The sequence below is a fragment of the Hippoglossus stenolepis genome, chromosome 3 (assembly GCF_022539355.2).
Source record: "Hippoglossus stenolepis isolate QCI-W04-F060 chromosome 3, HSTE1.2, whole genome shotgun sequence".
Classification (NCBI taxonomy): Eukaryota; Metazoa; Chordata; class Actinopteri; order Pleuronectiformes; family Pleuronectidae; genus Hippoglossus; species Hippoglossus stenolepis.
This window is the reverse complement of record NC_061485.1, coordinates 26,838,281-26,853,220: the sequence shown is the minus strand read 5'-3', so window position 1 is coordinate 26,853,220 and position 14,940 is coordinate 26,838,281. Positions and strand designations below refer to the sequence as shown.

Here is a 14,940-nt window from a genome sequence, read left to right as displayed (position 1 = left end):
CATAAACTGACCCCAGCCAGGAATATATATCTTTATTTTTTGTTGCTTATCAAGAATTGAGAGTGTGGTTCCAGTAGAATAAAGTTTGCTTCTTCTTTGTCTCGCTCCAGGTGATTATCCTCCTCTACCTGGCAGACTGGATGGTCCACTGGATGTGGGGTCGAGGCATGGACCCCGACAACTTCTCCATCCCCTACCTGACTGCCCTGGGTGACCTGCTGGGAACCGGCTTCCTCGCCCTCTGCTTCCACATATGCTGGTTCATCGGGGACAGAGAAAATAATGCGGGCAACTAAATGCATGCACAGACACACGCACAAAAACAAAACTGTACACTTGCACACATGGACAGTGACGAACCTCACCCATTATCTGAAACTGGAAGATGTCTACATTAAAGGGCTAATCTCTTGTAGGGCTCTCATTGAGGGTATAGTGCAGTAGGGCAGCGTTTCACCTTCAGGATTTCAGGATGCTGATGCGCCACAGCTGCTGCCAAGAATCCAGACAGAATCTTTGTTTCACTGCAGAAACACTGGAAACACACACATCTCCTTGTCAACCACCCAACAAACCTGCACCTGATGGATCCAACCCCACAAACTCCAGTACTCCTCCTCTACTTTACTTAATAACTTAGTCCTACTACTTTTGTTATTATCACTCTATTGACAATGATTGTTGGTAAATAATGTATTTGATATGAATCGATACCTGTTCTATTTGGATGGCCAGTCCTCATTATTTTCAATGGGGACTTTTAGCCCTACCATTTTTTAAGATCAACTTTCAACACTTGAAACCAAGACGACAGAGACAGCAAAAAAACTACATTCAAAAAAGCCTAGAATACTTAATCACCAAGTGCTTTGCCATATATCCAGAAAGAATATTACATGAAATCTAATGTGTTTAGTTTTTGATTTAATAGAGTACACAAGGCTCTCTCTGTTTTACTCTGGCCTTGTGACAACAGGAAACAGGCTTGGGGAGGGTTTACTACAGGGGACTGGACCACAAACAGAACAAGATAAAGCACTTTTTCATTGGATAGTTCAATTTGAATCAGGGCAGGGACTCAAGGTTGTAATTTCTGAGGTTATTCCTGCACAAGAAAGTACTCTTTATTTCAGACCTGGAATCAGATTCACTGCCTAAAAAATGCTAAAGTCAGCCTGCTACAGGAACAGACTCACCTCCGCCTCTCAATTTAAATGTTCCCACCAATGATACTTGTGTGTTCATTCACACAATAATCTGTCTCTTTTACATTTCTACCAATTTTGCTAAATACTACAGTTGTGAAATGTCCTGCGCCAGAAACTTTCATTAAAAAGTGAGCAAACACAAAACTGTGGAAAGTACTGTGTGGAAAATGCGGGCAACTGTTTGTAAGGAAGGAAAATGCACACACCTCAAGTGTTTGTCGCAGCTCACTGTGATTATTTTTGGTACCAATCGGTTTGTCGCAATTGGATGAGAATAGCACCAGTCCCCCCCCGTATGAAACCATCTGCCAACTCTCTACTTGTGCAGGCTTCTTGTTGTTTTTGTGTTGCCCAAGCCAGGCTTACAGTAAGTGACAAGAGGCTCAACATGTTGCAATAGACTGGAACAAACCTACAGAGCTTTCCCAGCTGGTACAGAGGGTGAAAGTAAGCATGCTCATAGGAAGTGCTCAGTTGGGTTCAGCTGGCACAGTCTGACTCCACAGAGAAGGTTCTGGTTGCTGATGATTTTAGGTATTTGATTTAGATTCCCCAAAAAAATGTTGGCCGTGCTGGACCACATAATTGTTCAAGTGAAAGACGGGCTGATTATGTTCTGTGAGGTTGGTCAACAGGTCCCATCCTCGGATTAGGATGTTGGTGTTATTGGTTTTTATTGTGTTGCGATTAGATTCAGATTCACTAAAAGATCAGGGTCGTGCTTAAAGCTGTCCGAGGACCCAGTCACACAGCAAAAAACAGCAAAAAATGTAGCTGCTCTAGAGCGTAATGATGACTGCCTGCTCTGCTTCCAGAAGTAGAGTTCCCGTTCCTTTCGAGTGAAGGAACTATGCATCCCATAAACCCCTGCAAATGATCCTTTTACAACAACTTCCAGTGTGCTCCCTCTTGAATCAGACCTTGGTGAAGCAAATATTTCACATTGAGTTCAACTCAAGTGAACTTTACTTGTGGTTAAAAGTCCTGCGAGTGTGGGGAGTGAAAGGAATCTAAAATGGAGGGAGCTATCATATTAGCAATAGACAATAATGAAACAGGATATCCATCTTTTAAACAAACTGTGTTAACTTGTTGCCCCATTAGTGATTATTGAAGCCAGCAAGGTTTCTGTCAGTTGGCAAGTTGTGTTAGCTTTTGTTAGCTGATTTACAATATGGACAATAAAACACCAGGGCTTAGTAAAAGCCACAGCACAGAGAAAATCGGAACTAGCGGAGCTACTGTGAGTTGCAGCTTGTTGCTAATGCTTATAAATTGTTTGATCACAGCTTGTGCATCGACGAGGAATTGTTTGGATTTTGGCACCAACCTATAGGAATCTGAGGCTAGCTAAGATATTAGCTGTGTTACAGCAATACATTTTATACTTTATACTTTAGAATAAACTGTCTGCTCCATGATAGAGCTGCAGTCTCTTGTGAGCCATTAGCCAGACGTTCATGTCGCAAACACATTTCTTTCCTAATTGTCTGATATCTATATTCAGACATACAAATACATTTTTCTCTGGTAGTGTCTGGTGTGACTGGGTCCTTAAAGTTATAGAAAACTTTTTATACATAAAAATAATGAAATAACTACACACACACACACTCACATAAACGTCCACCAGACTCAGCCGACCTGAGCGGACTCTCTCTCTAAGGGCTTACATGTGAGGAGGGGAACGACAAAGGAAGCTGTGAGTACAGACTGTACCGAGTACAGACGTTAACCCAGAGGTGAAGCCCAGTGTCTTAGGAGAAACCTGCATGTGATGCTTGACTTATCCGGCGCTTGCCAAACTTCTGTGCTGTTTCAATGGGGCCAGCAGAATGCATGTGCAGGGCACATAGGATGTGCAAAATGTGATTTTTTAATCTGTCAAAAATCTTTTAGTCAGATTATTTTTTTGTATGTGTCAATGATGTTACAGTTGTGATTTTTTTCTTTTTATTCCTTCCCCTAATCTTTTTAACTATTGATGATTCTTGTTTTGTGTCATGAATTTCCCTGAGCAAAACAACCACTGTAAAGATGAAGCAACTTCTCTGACGCTGGTCAAACACAGAAGTACTGTAATCTGCAGAATAGACAACAGAGGGCACCACAGGGATTCTCTCAACTGCCCAACTTCTCTGTGCAGCTCTGTGTCCCCCTTGATTCAAACCCACTGGTGTCCACCCTGAGTCACATTCGCCTTTTCTCAACATTTACCATGTTGAAAAAGTTGCGTCCTTCGATCCGTCATCTTTCAGTCTGTATACTCCACTCTCTTACTGACCAGGTGCCAGCATTCTGCCTCTATGTCAATGGAAAGTTGTGAATACTTCTATAAGGGGGGCAAGTAATGCTTTGTCTATTTATTTTTAGAAGCACACAAAGCAAATTGTACATACTATATTTATTCTATATATAAGGTTGTTTATTTTGTAATTTCATTTTGGCTCAGTTTCTTTATAATCATGTTATTGTCATTTTCTCTTCTCTTTAATGTGTTCTATTTTTTTTGCAAAGGCCAGTAGAGCTTTTTGGCGCTTACGCAATAGGATGTCGGTGATGCTAATGAATAGCACAGTGCCTAATACCAGTCTTACACACTTCACACACACACACACACACACACACACACACACACACACACACACACACACACACACACACACACACACACACACACACACACACAACTTGTCTCATGCAGGTATTATAAGACATAGAAAGGCCTTAACCTATCAGAGCCAAGCTCGAGTCAGAGTAACCAATCAGGAGCTAGGTGTGCCACTGAGTAGCAACTCTTTGATTAGTTTTGATTAATAAAAGATGTACGTTATGTTGATTATGATGTGTAATGTAATAAAGATTGTAAGGGCTGGCAGCGTCAGTTACAACCTTTTGTTCAAGTGAATCTGCAAAAATCAGGACGAGCTGAGTGGAAAACCAGCAGGTTGGATTTACAGGGCTCATGAAAGGTCTGAATTCAAATTACCAGTAGAAGTAATATATATATCAACCTACAAACAATACAAGTGCAAAAAATGATGTTTCCTCTGCTATATAACACACGCAGCCTTAAAACCCTCCATCCAACTACTGCCTTGTTAACCTCAGTGCTTCAAACCCTTGAGCCCCTGAACTCACAGGGAACCATGCTGATCCTCAGGCTGCCAACATCCACATCAAGATCGAGACTTTGATTCAGACTCTAAATGTCCACCTGTCCCAGCCAGTAATGTTGCCTATAAGGAAGAAACTGCTGTAGAAACATGTACAGTCTTACTGGGGCTGAGGTCTTTATGTTCTCTGTGTGTTCTTCTTGTAAAAGCCCTCCCTCTGTGAGGCAGGAGGAAGGCTTTCTCCCTGCAGGACTTTGTAAATTGCTGGAAATAAAGGACTATATTATTTCATACCATTCCCCTGTCATTGTGTCTGTTTTTGTTTAACTGGAAATGTACTGATTGTTTTCTTAACCCGGGCAAACCCCCCTAAATTTGTAGAGCATATTTAACGTGTTTTTACACACTGAAAGTTTACCTTAAAATTTCTAGTAGTAATAAATATCAAAATGTATTTCTTTGGTATTTGTTGAGATCAAGATGACTTCCCAACTGGAAGTGAAAGTTCACCCACAAGTGTGTTTAGTAAGTAAGAACCCTATTTGGCACATCTACATAGACACATTTTACAGAAAAAGTACCTCACTGATTTGTTATAAAGAAAGTTAAATGTTTTCATTTGCTATTTATTGTTATTGTTATTATTAGTATGTATTTGTATTTCTTTACTGTAACTTATAATTACAAATTATACCAGGCACAAAAAGCTCTACACAACCTGATCAGCAACAACCAGCTAACAGCAACAACCAGCTAACACAGACTTTGCTGGTGAAGCTAAGAAGGCAGATATTTCCCACAGAAGTAGGTAGACCAAAAACAGGGCTAAAATAGAGAGGATATAGGACGTTCATTTAAACAGCAATTACTTGTAGCGCCACGTGTGAAGTCCTTTTTACCCCATGCCTTGTGTTTAGAAACTATTAAAACCTCCCGGCGGGTTTTTCATGTGAAACGTTAAAGTTGATTCACTTGCAAAATGTATTTTCATGCAAGTGGCCTTTAGTAAGTGACCCTGCGAAAATGAGTGAAGCTACTGTTTGGTTTTATCAGTGGGAAGTTTATTCCCCAGATAAAGAAAGCACAGAGAATGAAATTGCGCTGAAACAATCACATTTTCCTTTCATCTCATCAAAGGTTTGTGCATTAACTCTTTACACAAGGTTCCAACAAGGGTTTGTATAAAAACTTTATTATTATATTTACTATACTATGCTAAAAAGCATAATGGGTCACCTGTAATTGTTTACATTAAATAAATACTAAATACAACGCTAAGACATTTAATGAAGGAAATAAAATTAAACTTTAAATACATTAAAACCAGTTTTAAAAATGTGTAATACGCAACTGGGAAATTTGCAAGGGTGCAAACAAGTCCAAAAAAGGAGGATGATGATAACCATAAAGTACCATCTAAGTAGCTTGTTCAACAGGAGATGAGTAGAGGGTTGGGGCTGCTGGTCTGACGCCCAGAAGATGTAACCAGGAGTTTCTCTCTGCTGTCTCTTCCTCCACCTCCATTGTCCCCTCCGTCTCCGAGAAGATCACTAGAGGACAGATGGAGGCAAAGAGCATCAGCTACCTGTAGGACCCTGGATCGTCCTGGGTGGAGAAATTGAAAAGCACCTTTAAAAAGTGAAGCAACACTAAAATGTGAATATTTGGACTATTTGAAAGCTGTTGAACAGACTCACCATCTCCAGCCCTGCTGCAGACATCAAGAGCGTCCATCACAATCTTCCCCAGCACCCTGCGTGACATGTTCTACAGGAAGAAATACAAGCTTTTAACTTTTTGATGTTATATGGTGGGACACTGATTCAAAGGAGTCTAAAAAAATTAAAATCACATCATGAGTGCAACATGTTTTTGTTCATCTGGGTTGCACACCTATGAAAGCAACCTGCCCAGAAGCATGATGGGATACGCTCCCTGAACTCAACCTCCACTGTCCCTGAATGGAATAAGACAGTATGTAGAATCCTAATTACAATCATGAGTAAATGAATTTGTGGTGAAAGTAGCTCTCAAGCATAAATGACTGTGACCTGGATCAGTGACACAAAATGGCCTCCTGCGATGACCTCTAGATGGCAGTGAAGAGGTGTGTATGGGTGCTGCTGATGTGAACGGTGTGCGGAGTGTGTGAACTGTGTTTGTGTCGCACCTTGTTGCGTAGCTGCAGCAGCAGTGTGAGGGCAGCTGTGAGTTTCTCCTCCAGCAGAGACAGACGCGTCTTTTCTTTCTCATCCAGCCTTGTCTGATCTTCCTCTTCCTCAGGCCGCTGCCGGAAGGAGGAACAAATTAATGCAAACAAGCTAAACAAGTTTCGGAAACAGCATTCAGATTCTTAACTTAAATAAAAGTACCAACACAACAATGTAAAAATACTCCATTAGAAGTGACTTGTGTCTCAAAATGTGTATTTACTGTATACAATTTTTAAAAATCAGTATATGACTATAAACCTAGAGAGTTTCCTGTTCCTGCACTTTTCTGCCAAGGAATCCCGTAAATAATAATAATAGCCTGCCCTTCCCCTTCCTTCTCTGCCAGATTTGTTTTGTAACCCTTGTGCGAATACATTCCATGTCAAGCTGGTGTTTCTTGCCTGCCTTTCTCTGTTGTTTTCCCTTTTGCTTGCTTTTCTACGGACGTCTTGTGTATGAACATTTGATCTGACGAAGACAACAGCTGGTGCCTTAAGCCCATGTCTGTCCCTGAGTGTTCTCTGCATCAGAGTCTGATTACCCCGTCATTGTCATAATTACAATATTGTGATAGTTAATACTACAGCAGGGTTGTGGTGTTGTTGTTATTGGCTGGTTTAGTCCAGGGGTTCGAACATAAAGGTGTGGCCTCTCCAAATGTTAACATGATAAATCTGATGGGTCATTGGATAATTATTGAGAAAAGAAGATTTTAAAAAAGACTGACGTGCAAATGTATTTCATTCTTTTTTAAGTTTTTCTCGAATTTTTGCTTTTTTGTTTAAATAATTTCACCTTAAAGAGGAAAAATAGGTATTTTTTATGAAACCTTGTTTATAAACTACTGTCACTACTTATTATTATTTACTCATGCAATATACAGTTTTGGGGTATTTTATGTTTATTCTTTCTATGTGTAAATGTATATGTGTGTATATATGTACTTTCTAGCACACCTACAATGGAAAAAACATTAAGACCTAAATATGTTCCGTCTAAAACATTTTTGAGACTTGAACAATAATAATTAATCTAACAGGTAATGTTCAGCTCATTCTTTAGTAATCCACAGAGAGTTCATTCTCTGACCCTGTTGCCTACAACGATTTAAATATGTTACTTAGTCTCAAAGGAACTCATTAACTGCAGCTACCATCATCTGTCTCTCACCTTTTCTTTTTCAAGGCCTCTGCTTCTCTCTTGCTGCTCGTGGTTTGGTCCCCTCCAGCCCGGGCTCCCTCCGCTGTCTTTAGGAGTGCTGATGAGGTTCTTATCATGCAGGTGACTCTGAGAGAGATGATGGAACGTTTGGTTCCGACATCTGGAAGGAGACAAAAGAGATGTGATTGTTGTGTGTGTGTTGTGTGATTGTCTGTGTGTGTAATTGTACCTCTATCTACACCCACTTCACAAAGTCTGATTGGAATTTCTCACGTAGCATAATGGCTAGCACCTATTGTAGCCAGTGACTGTATATAAAGATACTTCCTCTCCACTTCCACCCACTGTACAAAAGTGAAGCCAAAATATCCTGGATGTGGGTGCTGCCATCTAGTGCTGATGACGTCATTAGGTGCCAGAATCTGTGCCGTATTAAAGGAGACCTATTATGCTCGTTTTTTGGGGTTCATAATTTTAATTTGGGGCACTACTTGAAAAGGTTTACAGGCTCCAATGTTCAGAAAATGCTTTAGTTTCTTTATTCTATTCATTACTGCAGCAGCAAGAGACTCTCACGACTGGATTCAGCTCCTATCCCCCCTCGCTAGACGTCGCTGCAATTAAACACAACACTGACGTTTTTTTTTATTATACAGGTGTAATTCATTTAAAATATGTAAAAACAATCTGTTACAAAGCCCACTGGGCCGTAGTAAAAAGGCAAACTGTGTAGACCAGGAGACTTTCGCTTGGTTGAACTCTGTGTAGTGTTTTGATTTTCCGACAGCTTTTAAGGCAGCACCGAAAAACTAAATTTAACTTGCATTACAAACGCTGCTCTCTCCTCCTCCCATCTTAGGTTGCAATTTGTCCCGTTGTTTGGGGGCTTGTCTGACTAGCTGCTGGGCATTTATGATGGGGTGGAAGTATTAGAAAACTCCACTAGGAGCCGTTTCATCACCCTCCGGAAAACTGCTCCCTCGGCTGCGGACTTTGGGATTTTGGACCATGCACACAGTATACATTCACAAAACCCATATACAACCCACTAGAGGACAGAGAAAGACTGAAAAACCAGAATAGGTCCCCTATAATAGGGGAGTAGATCCGCGATACACATGCAACCAATCACAAGTCAGGGGTTTATGATCTATACTGCAGCCAGCCACCAGGGGATGATCAAGATGTTTTGGCCTCACTTTTGGAGAGCTGTCATGTCATTAACAAAGAAAGTTACAGGTACCCACTGAAGCTCCAGACATGATGTGGGACTAATACAGGTGACATGTGTGTGTGTGTGAGTTAAATGTTTGCTTACCCTTTGCCACAGTCGTGCAGTTGGCTGATTTGCTTCTTCACCTCTAACCGGCACCATTCTCCTTCCTCCCTTGGCCCCCTGTCCTCCTCCTCTTCATCAGAGGCAGCTCTCCCCTCCACTGCTCTCTGCAGACAATCTGCATCTGCACACAACAGAGGTATTTACCTTACTGCCCAAAGACAACTTAAGGATCATGCACATGTATGAATTGATATTTTGACATAAATTTAAGGTGATTTTTGTCGTTGCAAAGCATTGTTGGATGAGTAATGTTTCCCCCACCAATACAAAACTTTCCAAATCCCAAAGACAAACTGCAAACAAAAGCTTTGTTAAGAACACGTTATCTCTGAACCCTCATTGCTCAGTGATTCATCACTCACCTGTCCTGTTGCATGTGTCTTCTGCTCTGAATGGATACGTTTGTTGACAGGAGGAGTCTAAGAGGCAGCTACAGCCGGATCTGAGGGAGCTAAAGGTAGAGAACAACTTAAAATCTGTGCTTTTCTATGTGGGTCATTTCACCTCTTATGTAATTTATACACTGACTTGGACCTGTCTAATGAAAACTGTCCTCATTCCTCTCCTCTCGCATAGAATAAAGGTTGATGTCACACAATTCTGCGTAATTATACCACACACACATACAGTAGAGTCACAAAAGATACCACATGTGATGTTTTAGATCATGCAGGGTCACTAATATTCTGATATCAAGCTGATAAATAAGACCTGCATGTAAACAGCATTTTCTGATGATCTTAACCTGAATAAGGTCATACTCAGAATAAGCATGAATCAAAATAAAACATGGAGTATTCAGACCTTAGTCTCATTATGTAGACGTGTCTTAATCACATCCTTACATTCTTTAGGTTAGTTAACAATATGTTACCAACTGCTTGACAACACATTCCCTGTGCACAGGATGGCTGTCACTATGAACAAGTCACATTTCTGAGCTGAGGGAGAAATAATGTCTGAATAAGATCATGAGTAGAAATATTTTTGTTCATGTAAAAATAGTCATTCACACAGTATCTTTCTATGTCAGATTCATATTATCATGGCACTGTGAGACATGTCAGACTACACGGGAAATTCATAGCCCATAACAACTTGCAGTCATTTGTCATTTATATACGTTAATAAGGGCATCAGGCAGATGTGGACTAAAACAAATCTGAAATCTGGTTACAAACAGGAGAGATGGCAAAAGATTCGGACATTCCATTCTTTCCATCATGACATTGTGTACTAGACGTAGACTCTTTCTTTTTGAACATTCTATGTCTGATAAAACAACAAACTGTTGAGCTTGACACTCATATTTGTTCCTGATATAGTCTTATGTGATCCTAAACTACAGTATGTTCTTGAAATACACATGTTACACTGCTATCTGCTTATTGTGAGCTGTTGCCAGTAAGAGCAACCTGCTATATTTAGTTTTGCACATTAACATGTTAGATTTTCGATTCTCATCATGTCTACATCTGAAATACACAGATTACAATTAAACCAGGATTAAAACAATTGGACTGTGTGCACGTTGAAGTTGGCAGAACATTGGGGATAACTGTGCATGTAACATATTCTAGTGTAGTTCATTTTAATATTAAAGAACGGTCATCGCTGCTTGTTCGACACCCACCAGGATTTTTGTAAGTATGTTGCTACAGTCAGACAGGGACTGTTGTGTTCTTCTTCCACTTCTTAGAAAATACTGGCACTTTAGCTGCTTAATGTTTCACCATGAACACCAGCTAGTTTTGTGCTGAGCTGGTAGAATACGGGGGATTATGAGCTTTTTAATTTGAACCAGCTCCCTGAAACAAGGTAGATGAGACTGGTGAGAAGAGAAATAGCAAAAAATAAGGTTGTGGGAGGAATTTGTTGACTATTTCTTCAGAAAAACATCTGTGACATGATAACTTTAATTTTAATCACATTAGCTGATTTAATATTTATAGTTTGTTATGTCAAATGTTTCTTTCACAACCATCAGAAATGTATTTAATGCACAGAGGAATTGCAAATGAATCTGTTTGATCTAATCACAAACAAGGGTTATACAGTCTCTTAAACATGAATTGCAGTAGTTTCCATTTAATTTAATATTAATTTTACCCTACACTCAAATTAAGTTGTCACTTGTGTGTAACTTAAGCTGAGGGCTTTAATGCATTGAATTTCAAATCAGCAGAGCACAGAGGCAAATGATGTGTAAATGGATGCACGAACACACCCATGCTCACAGACACACCCACACAAACACACAGAGGGTTTCTACCTGTACTGGTGCAGTTCAGTCTCTAGCTGACTGATCCTGGACTGGAGCTGTGGAACAGCCTGTGCCTGCTCCTGGATCAGCCGAACTCGCTGCAGCCCCAAACTCAGAGCCTCCCTGGCCTCCTCTGCTCGCTTCCTGGTGGAGATCACGCACAATCAGCTTCACTGCAGTTCAAACTGTATCCTTCCAGTCAACTTTAAAAACTCCCAGCAATAAAAACTAACCTGATGTGATTGTTCTCTTTCCTCAGTGCGGACTCCGCCCCCTGCAGTTTGCGCACTCCTTGATAGGCCCACTGCAGCTCCTTCTCCAAACGCTCATTGAACTTGATGGCCTCCCCCAGCTGTCCGTCACGTGAGGAGCGAATCAGCTTCAGCTCCCTCAGAAGTGTGTCCCTGATGTCCTGTGACCTCACCGCTCTCTTCGCCCTGCCTGCTCCAGCACCACTGCACTGTCCTTTAATTCTGTGTGTTGGGACCAGTTTTCCCTGAACAAAGGTGATGGAAGTTGTGGGAGATGAAACAGTGGAGGTACAGCTGGAGGGAGAAGGGAGGGTGCAGCTCCTTGCCCGTTGGAGGGCCACCTCCAGGGCGAGGCAGCGAGCATCGCTCCCCTGCAGCGCCGAGCGGAGGTCCTCCACCAGCTCCCTCAGAGCTGACACCTCATCTGGAGAGGAAAATCAAAGAGGTGAGGAGTCATTAGTTATTTTACACAGTTCGATTTTACATAAACATATGATGAGCTTAAACTAGAATGCACTGTTGAGAAAATACACTGAAAAAATGTCTTTTCATAGACATGAGGGAAAAATTCACATCACAGACTGCCGAACGCTGCAGCCAATGGCTCTGGATCAGGAAGAAAGACCCCAACTGGGCCCCAAGATGTTAGGGACACACACCCAGGTCTGATCAGCCAGTGGTGGACCTGCCTTAGAAGAGAGTGTCTTGTGATTGACACCCAATGACACTAAGGTACACAACTGATATATCACTAACATCCGCTAGTGGTCACAAATATCTTCTGGTGGTTAGCAACTTATCATCAAATAGTGCGGAAGACCTTCAAACTAACATGAGGCATTCATCCCCTTTTCTTATTTAAATTGAAAAAAGACCAAAAACTTGAATCACTTTTGTCTTGATCCTTCAGATGCATACCGGGACAATTTGGAGGGGCCCGACCCTTAGGCTGGGAACCACTGAAGAAAACAGTAGTAGTTACAACTGGCTCCACCTCAAGCAGCTACTGTAATAGGCTTACACGTTGATGGATCAATATTGTTATATAATAATGTACCAGAAACACTTGCAGGGGCAAAGTTCTCCAGTAGTGCTGCAGGACTTGGGATGGAGTATTACCACATATGTAACTGATCAGACTTTTCTTCCTGTATGAAAGACTGTTGGCAGAGCAGATGGTGCAGGAGATGGAAGAGGAGTGACAGCACCAAACAAAGTAAAGAGGGGAGTGCTGCTGCTTGAGAGAAAAATGACAGGAGGGGAAACGAGTTGCAGTAATTGGTGCCTTTAGCCTGCAGGGCTTCCTCCCCTCTCACCTCCCTCACAACAATACCTGCTGTGTATTAGTCAGGAGATAATAGTCAGTTACAAGGTACAACAACAGAGTCACTATAGATCATGTCATATACACTAATAAGCAGGAGTTCGTTCAATAATGGTGAAATAAGTTTTTTAAAGCAACAGCATGTCGTCCTGGTACAGTACCTGTCTCACGGTCTCCACTTTTACTGGGTACAGGTCCACTCTGGTCCCCGGGCAGATCAAAACTGACATTTTTCCTCCGCCTGACCCGCGGCCACCGCAGTCGGATCTGTCTCTCCACCAGCTCCGTGTCCTCAGTGAGGGGCAAGCGCCCGGCGCAGTCCCCGGTGCCTCTGCGCGCACTGCGCACACGGAAATACCCACACAGCCGAGAGTGGAAGTCTTTAAATGACAGCTGACAGGGCAGCCGAGAACACACATCCCTAAACTCTTCATCCTCCTCGTCTTTCTCTCCATCGCCTGTCCCGTCCTTTGCTTTGCTCGTCCTCCCCCCAGCTCCGTTGAGCCCCAGCACTGCGCACAGCGCTCCGAAATCCTCCGCCGTCACTGTGTCGTCCCGGTTGGGGTAGGCCAGGTGGTGGAAGACCTCCTGCAGGTATTGGTCAATGCCTGTGGCCAGGACGACGATTTCGTTCTCCACGCCGGGGTCGGGGGAGTGGTGGTGCGCCAGAGCGCTCCGGAGCCACTCGCTTTTACGCGCTGCTCGCGGCGACGGGTCGACGCGCGACAGGGGAAATGCTCTGCGGTCCATGACTTCACATAAAGTGCGATTTTCTTCTTCGTAGAGGTCACCAAATAAAAGTTATGGAACTATGGAAATTAGCACAGGATATGACTTCAAACCAGAAAACCCTCCCTCCTTTGGTTTTACGCAGCGTAATTCCGTGAAAGCCTCACCTTGGATTCCTTCCCGGCGCATCAAGTCAAGATCTGATGCCCTCGAGTGGGGAAAGAAATCCCACTGCACCGACTCCACCCTTTTGAGTGCAGAGTCTGACCACATGTGTGTGTGTAGCACTACAAGTAAGGGGCTTTCACCTTTTATAATTAGTTATGCGAGAATGTCGGTGCTGTTGTTAATCTCCATTACAACTCACATATCAAGAGATGGCACACTACAGTTTTCTGCAGGAGTGAGAACTACGGAGTCACACAGGTGAGTTTGTGTGTTTTGGAGGTGAATGATAGAGTTTCCAGAGTTTAAGGGTATTTTGTGGCTCCTGTCATCTTGTGACAAAAACAAACCACAGCAGCCCACAGTGAGTCATGGTTGGTTTTAGTTTTCACCTTTACCAGAATGGATCTTGAGTGGATCTGACTCACTCCCTGTGTGGCAGCAACAACAATAAAATGTAAAACGACTCCTGACACTCAGCACCCCCTGACTGCAGTCTCCCAATCTACTCATTTCTCATCAGGCAAACTTCCCTTGGAAGTCAAATGCGACTTAGTTTCCTGAAACTGAACAACTCCCAGCGGAAATACCTTCGCACACCTTGACCTCACCACTTATCACATACCTGACAACCACAAGCAAAGGGAGCATCTTGATTACACTCCCATGACTAGACCACATACACACAAATCACACATGAATTCCAAAGCATGATGCATTACACAGTGACAACATTTCAGTATATCAGAACTTGTGCCAAAACTATTTGCCAATTGGCAGAGAATGAATCAACTGAGCATTAATAAGTAGCAAATGATTTCATCCTGTCCTCCTGTCAGATGTGATGAAAACCTTGTACTGTGAGTTCAGAGTCTGTGGGTTTGAGTAGGGCAGAGACCTCTCACCTGTCGCAGCTTGTTTAGCCCTATGGCAAATTGTGATTTGTAAATCTAATTTACGCACATCTCAGTTGATTGATGACTGATTATTTCATTACATTATATATACAAACATGGTATTAAATAAATTATAAAAAGATAACTGAGATTCATGTTACTAGAACAGGCCCTCCAGCTCGTGGGAACCCGCCTCAAGGTATTGTTATAAGACATAAATGTTTTAGTTAATGCTGAGCTCATTTATTTGAAAAGTTGTTTTAGCAATTTTCTTT

General features: G+C 42.1%; 2 protein-coding genes across 3 annotated transcripts in view; one reads left to right on the top strand and one right to left on the bottom strand.

Annotated features, from left to right (window-relative positions):
* Window positions 1-4,620, top strand: part of slc41a1 (solute carrier family 41 member 1) — a 29,837-nt gene extending 25,217 nt beyond the window's left edge. For both annotated transcript variants that reach the window (XM_035149723.2, XM_035149715.2), the window contains one exon: window positions 111-4,620. In XM_035149723.2, coding sequence (XP_035005614.1) covers window positions 111-296 — 186 coding nt within the window. In that variant the 3' untranslated portion in view covers window positions 297-4,620. The remainder of the gene's footprint in view (window positions 1-110) is intronic.
* A 943-nt stretch (window positions 4,621-5,563) lies between these two features.
* Window positions 5,564-13,867, bottom strand: si:ch211-112f3.4 (EF-hand and coiled-coil domain-containing protein 1). Its single transcript, XM_035152432.2, has 9 exons — window positions 13,037-13,867; window positions 11,534-11,975; window positions 11,310-11,444; window positions 9,400-9,488; window positions 9,017-9,158; window positions 7,708-7,858; window positions 6,495-6,611; window positions 6,022-6,091; window positions 5,564-5,929 (listed from the first exon to the last, which is right to left on the bottom strand). Exons 1-9 carry the CDS (start codon window positions 13,623-13,625, stop codon window positions 5,754-5,756), a joined length of 1,911 nt encoding a protein of 636 aa, XP_035008323.2. The 5' UTR covers window positions 13,626-13,867; the 3' UTR covers window positions 5,564-5,753.
* Window positions 13,868-14,940: the final 1,073 nt, after the last annotated feature.